Genomic DNA, 6,516 nt, shown 5'->3' with positions numbered 1-6,516 from the left:
AGCGTCCAAACCGGCGCCGCGTTTTTTCCCCAGCCCCGTGTCCCCGGGCTGCCGGCCACAGCCTGCGTGCACAAAGACGGGCCCGGCTCGCTCCCGGCTCGCACATGGCGACCCAGATGGGATCGAGAGAGAACTCGCACATGGCGATCCAGGTGGGATCGGGAGAGGGCCCGCACAGCAGCCAGCAAAGTGAGCAAAACTCTGGCTTGCATCCATAGACACTTCTCTAGCAAATCCCAGGATGTCATCCTCTTGCTGTACTCAGCTTTGGTGAGGCCACAGCTGGAGTACTGCATCCAATTCGGGGCTCCACAATTTTAAAAGGATGTGGAGAAGCTTGAGAGAGTCCAGAGGAGAGTCACGCTCAAGATCAGAGGGCAGGAAAACAAGCCTTATGATGCAAGGCTGAGAGTTATGGGACTCTTCAGCCTAGAAAAGCACAGGCTCAGGGGGTACCTGGTGGCTGCCTGTAAGTATATAAGGGGTATACATCAGGATCTGGGGGAATGCCTGTTGACCAGAGTGCCCCACGGGATGACACGGTCAAATGGCCACAAACTCCTCCAAGACCGTTTCAGGCTGGACGTAAGAAAGAACTTCTTTACTGTCTGAGCCCCCAAGGCCTGGAACAGACTGCCACCGGAGATGGAGCGAGCACCTACTCTGGATTCCTTTAGGAGTCAATTAGACGTTCATCTTGCTAGGATCCTTTGACCCCAGCTAACTTCCTGCCCCTGGGGCAGGGGGCTGGACTCGATGTTCTTCCGAGGTCCCTTCCAGCTTTAATGTCGTGTCTATGAAATGTTCCCAGACCATGAACTGTGTTGGTGTAGGTAGGTGTCAGATATCATTTCTGGTTGCCAATGTTTTCTGCTGGAACAATGGTTCCTTATTTGTATGTCGTCCTACAACAGCTGGGAAAAAATCAGTATCAACACTGTAATTATATGCCAATATTATGACTAATTTACTATTGCTCTGCAACTCAACATATCCAGCATATTCTAGTCAGATTAATTAAAGGCATCAACAGAGGTTATGAAGACAGAAGCCTATGGTGAATTTCCATTAAGAAAGAATCTGTTAACATTAAGTATGCTTGGCACTCAGTGGAATGTTCTCAGCATCTCAGTGTAACATATACCTCTTGAATCTCTTTGTTTCCTTTCTTGAGCCAAAGTTATGTCAAAATGTGTACTGCCTGCATTTTCACATTGGCTGATAATTCTACAAACACACTCTGCAGCAAAAACTCTAGTAGACCACCGTGGATTAGTGAAGGGATGGGATGTCTCATGACTCTTGGAGGTTAACACTGATTCATCATCCCCTTTAGCTACCTCCTCTTCTTGGGTTGTATCAACTGAAGCTACTGTAGTGAAATCTATATTTTAAGCACAGAAAAAGGAACAAATTGATTAATGGAAGAAATGCAAACACATTGCTCCTTCTATAGTTTAACTGAGACACAGGTTATAGAAATGTTGTGGTAGCTATTCAAGTTACCTGTACCAAATATTGTGTCACTAACACTGGAGAATACACCCCGCTTTCATGACTAGATTCCGTTAATTATTTTTATTGCAATAAGTACCAGAGAAAGGTCAACGATCTTGGTTTCATGATATTCTTCAGCCATGGATTGATCATGCTTACTAGACCCAAGGGAAAAGTAGATGCTGCTGATCATTTAGGCCCATGGTAAAGCAATCTTGATGATTACTGCCAAAGTTTATGTATATAAAATCTATTTCATGGTTCATGGAAGGCAGACAGTTTCCATGAGGAAACTAAATACTCTTTATTGCCATTAACAACTGCTCATATGAAAAACTGAAGCAGGTCATGCAAGGTAACTCTTTCAAAGTAAATCTCTCCCATTTCAGGCTACCACTTTAGTCAGAGCACTTACATGGCTTTAAAACAGGACTAGAATTAAAAATCAAACAACAAAAATTATCTTCCATTTTTGTGTTTTTAGTATTCTTCATAGAAAGGCAAGCTCAGTTCCTTGAAGAAAATAAATCCATTAATTTGTGTATGAAAAAAGAAAACACTTGGGAAAGAGATGCAACAGAACATATCAGTGTCTTAAATGGCAGGTTATTTAATTCTTGTACAGTTGAGGAAAATATAATAAATCAAAACTTAATCCTTCACTGGTATCATTTCTACAAAAATCCAATAGTGTCTCAAGAACAGGGGTAAGGAATTATTTTGGCTGTTGGACCACTTAAAAAGTTTGGGTTGCAAGCCTAAAATTCTATCTTCTAAAAAACTGTAACAAATTATAGATGAAAACAAACAAATCTTATACTAAAAATCAAAATCTACTAGAACATATTTTAATTTTATTTCCAAAAATATTTTTGTCCTGATTTATGCTTTTTTGAGCAGTGTATAGTTTACCATTCATCACACTAACTGGGTGGATTGGGTTAGGTGCGTGGTGCCTGGCATGCATCACCATGGCCACCATCACTTCCTCACACAACCTGCTGCCTGAATTGGTGCAGCAGGGGCAGGAGGAGGAGGAGCTGCTGCGGGTGTGGGGAGCTGAGCAGTACCTGGGCAGCTGCAGTCAGACTGGAAGCAACTCTACCAGGTAGCTGTGTGCACTGACAGGGGTCAGGGCCATGGACAGACATGGACAAGAAGGTGGCACAGGCCACCCCAGGTGGGAACAGGTGGAACTCAGCCACATGCAGCAGTACTGAGGGGGCAGCCACCAGCCAGAAGCAATCAATTGGCAGGTGCCCTTCCACAGGCTGGATCCAATCAGTTGAGGTGCCAGATGTGGCCCATGGGCTCTTTTGCCCAGCCCTGCTCATGAGTCTCCCTCTGCAATTCCTTTGTCCTCCTGCTCTCCATTCTGGGAGTTCAGCCCTTGCAAGATACTAGGCCGCATAACTAGTTCTACCTGCTTTGAATGATTAATTTAGAAGCATAGCTCTGCCTTGTTTCCATCACTCTTGACAGAATACAAATGGTCTGAGGGAATTTTCTTCTAGATCACCATGGGGCCTCACCATTGGTGATGTGTCGGGGATGCACATGGGTGCACGTGCACCCCCTGAGTGTGGTGGTGCACGCCCTGCTAAAAGGCACCATTGACACTGCCAGTGGTGCCTGTGGGCGGTCGCCGCTCACCACCCCTGTCCTCACCGCCAACACTGCCGGCGGCATCTGCAGGCAGTCTGTGATCGCTGCTGCCGACACTGCTGGCAGCATTTGTGGGTGGTCACTGACTGCTGGTCGGTGCTCACCACCTCGTGCCCCTCACCACCACCAGTGTTGTGGCTGCCTGCGGAAGCTCCCTGCTTACCGCCATCGTGCTCCCGCTGCCACCTGCAAGAGCTTGCCATGCCCCCACCAGCCTCTGGGGGCACACGGTATTCATGGGCCTCACAGCTCTTTGCGCTCTGAATTTCTATTTCTAGAACTACAGGTAAATACCAAATTTCTGAACACCAACCACTTAAACCCCTAAGTTTCCAAAATATTCAAATCTAAAATTCAGAACAGAAAACCAAATTATTATGAAGCTTGATTTTATAAATTCATAGATGGAAAGCAAGGCCTTTCTAAAAAGATGATTCAACTTGTATAAAATTATGTTGAAAAAAATTATTTTGCAAGTTTTTAAAAATCAAATATTTCAGTTCAAACCACATGGAATACTACTACAACCAGGGCCCCCCCCTCTGCAGGGGCCATATGCCTCCCTGCAGGGCCCAGAGACCGCTTGCAGGGACTATAGCCCCCCCAGCAGGGCCCAGAGGCCCCCCCGCAGAGCCCCAGTGCCCCACCCACAACGTACAGCTCACCTGCAGCAGCAGCAGCCACTGGGGCACTTGGGGCCCCCTGGCACAGCCCCCCTGTGCAGCGCAGGTCAGCACGGCTTGGCCCTGGCTGCCTGGCACCCAGCGCTACCTGTGTGACATCACAGGGGCCCAGCCTGGCTTGGAACAGCACCATGTGCCTTTGGGCAGCTCTGAGCCACTTGGGCTGTCACCCAAGGCCCTGCGCCAGTTGCGAGGACTGTGTGTGGTGCTGGGCTGGGTCCTGTGTGAATGGTACCAGCCCAGGTGGGGCCCGTACACACAGGACGCTGCACGGTGCAACAGACAGTCCCTATGAGTGGCACAGGGCCCCAGGTGACAGATTGAGTAGCCCAGAGCTGCTTGGAGCTGCACCAGTGGCCCAGGCCTGCACGATTTGCCACAAGCACTGCCAGGTGCCAGGCAGCTGGGGCCAAGCCATGCTGCCCTGCACTGTGGGGGTGCTTTGACAGGAAGGCCCCAAGTGCCCTGATGGGCTGCTGCTGCGGAGGGGTGGAGAGGGGGCTGTGGGCCATGAGGGGGGCATGTGGGGGACCCATCCCTCCCGAGCACCCAGTCCCCCACGTCCTCACGGCCCCCCTGCTGGAGACAGGGTCCATGCATCCTGCACTGCTCCAGGCTGTCCCGCACATGGAGGCAGTGTGCTTCAGCAAACAAGGGGCAGCCATACAGACACTCTGGCCAACTACCTCTTTGGAGGACCCAAGCCTCTGGTTGCTCCACTTTTTTTTTCTCGTGGGGTTTTTCTTTTGATACCGGGATATCCAGTTATTCTTTTTTTAAAAGAGCAACTAAAATAATCTCCAGAATCTAAAGTCTTTTGAAATGTAGTCATATGGAGACTAGCAACAACTGGTCACTTAATTTGTATTTTGCTAATAAAAGAGTGTGCTAATTTTTTTTCTATGTTGGTTATAGAATCATAGGATCATAGAAAAGTAGGGCTAGAAGGAACCTCACAAGGTCTTCTAGTCCAGCTCCCTGCTCAAAGCAGGATCATCCTTGACTAAAGCATCCCACCAAGCGTCTTTCTAACCTGTCCTTTAAAAAACTTCCAAGAATGGGGATTCCACAGTTTCCCTGGATAGTGTGTTCCTGTGCTTGCCCACCCTAATAGTCAGAAAATTCCTCCTAATCTCCAATTTGAATAGTCCCTGCTGGCGCCTGAGGCCATTGCTCCTAGTCCAGTCCCCCATGGCTGCAGAAAAGAGCCATCTGCATCCTCTCTATAATCAGCCTTCAAATATGTATTTGAAGACTGTTATCAAATCCCACCCCCCTTCTCTTTTCCAGACTAAATAATACTGGTTCTTTCAGCTTTTTCACATAAATCTTGCCTATTATTTTTTGTTGCTTGGCTTTGGACCCTTTCTAAGCTGCCCACATCCTTCTTGAAGTGTGGGGCCCAAAACTGGATGCTGTACTCCAGGCAAGGCCTTACCAGTGCTGAATAGAACAAAAGAATCATTTCCCTTGATTTGCAAGTGACCCTCTTGTTAATACAGCAAGAGGACCCTTTTAGCTCATATTTAGTTTATGGTCTACTGTAACCCCCAGGTCCTTCTCTGCAGTACTGCAGTCATTCCCCTGTCTGTACTTGTGTATGCAATTATTCCGTCCCAAGTACAGGACTTTGCACTCATCCTTGTTGAATTGCATCTGATTGATTGCTGACCATTTCTCCAGTTGATCCAGGTCATTCTGAATCCTGCAACTCCACCCAACTTGGGGTCATCTGAAAATTTGCTAAGTGTGTCCTTGATCACATTCTTCAAATCATTAATGAAGAAATTAAACAATACTGGACCCAAGACAGACCCCTGGGGATCCCCACTTGATACCTCTTCCCAGCTAGACATTGAGCGATTGGTGACTACTCATGAAGCATGATGATAACTGGAATTACTCCCCTTACAGTACCTTTCTCTAGTCTGTATTTCCTTAGCTTGTTAATGAGAACATTGTGGGAAACCATATCAAAAGTCTTGCTAAAGTCAATATAAAGCACATCAACTATACTTTAGGCTTGCCTAAACCAGTATCTCTTATCTGAAAGTCTGCCCCTTCCCATGTTTTGGGTAATATGGACTCTGTGGCTAGGCCATTTGTCACATAGGATGTTTGGTCAAGGTGAGGAGTAGGCTGTTGAATACTACCCCCTTATCAAGAAGGTGAAAAGCAAATCAGAAAAAAACAAATAACCTCTCATTCTGGGGAAAATAATTAAAACATTAATAAAAATAATGGGTAATATAATACTCCATGACCTGTAAACATTCAAGAGGGGAGATTGATTATTTCTCTTATGTAAAGTGAATACCCAATTGTACAGGCATTATTATTTTATTATGTTCCTATCCAGATAATATTAGCACTTACCTTAGGGGCAGGCAAAAAACAGCCCCTAAAAAATGTAGAAACTATTAAAACATTAATAAAAATAATGGGTAATATAATACTCCATGACCTGTAAACATTCAAGAGGGGAGATTGATTATTTCTCTTATGTAAAGTGAATACCCAATTGTACAGGCATTATTATTTTATTATGTTCCTATCCAGATAATATTAGCACTTACCTTAGGGGCAGGCAAAAAACAGCCCCTAAAAAATGTAGAAACTTAATTATTTGCCCCTCACTGCCTGTCAAAGATGACAAGGTGCCAGATAAGAA

At 46.1% G+C, this 6,516-nt stretch overlaps 1 protein-coding gene across 9 annotated transcripts in view; it reads right to left on the bottom strand.

Moving 5' to 3' along the window:
* HEATR5A (HEAT repeat containing 5A) overlaps window positions 1–6,516 on the bottom strand; it is a 129,900-nt gene that overhangs the window by 31,736 nt on the left and 91,648 nt on the right. For all 9 annotated transcript variants that reach the window (XM_025202451.1, XM_025202447.1, XM_025202448.1 and 6 more), the window contains one exon: window positions 1,145–1,384. In XM_025202451.1, the coding sequence (XP_025058236.1) occupies window positions 1,145–1,384 (240 nt within the window). The remainder of the gene's footprint in view (window positions 1–1,144; window positions 1,385–6,516) is intronic.

This window comes from Alligator sinensis, unplaced genomic scaffold, assembly GCF_000455745.1.
Source record: "Alligator sinensis unplaced genomic scaffold, ASM45574v1 scaffold720_1, whole genome shotgun sequence".
Classification (NCBI taxonomy): domain Eukaryota; kingdom Metazoa; phylum Chordata; order Crocodylia; family Alligatoridae; genus Alligator; species Alligator sinensis.
The sequence above is the reverse complement of the archived record's forward strand: the minus strand, read 5'-3'. Positions and strand labels throughout refer to the sequence as shown.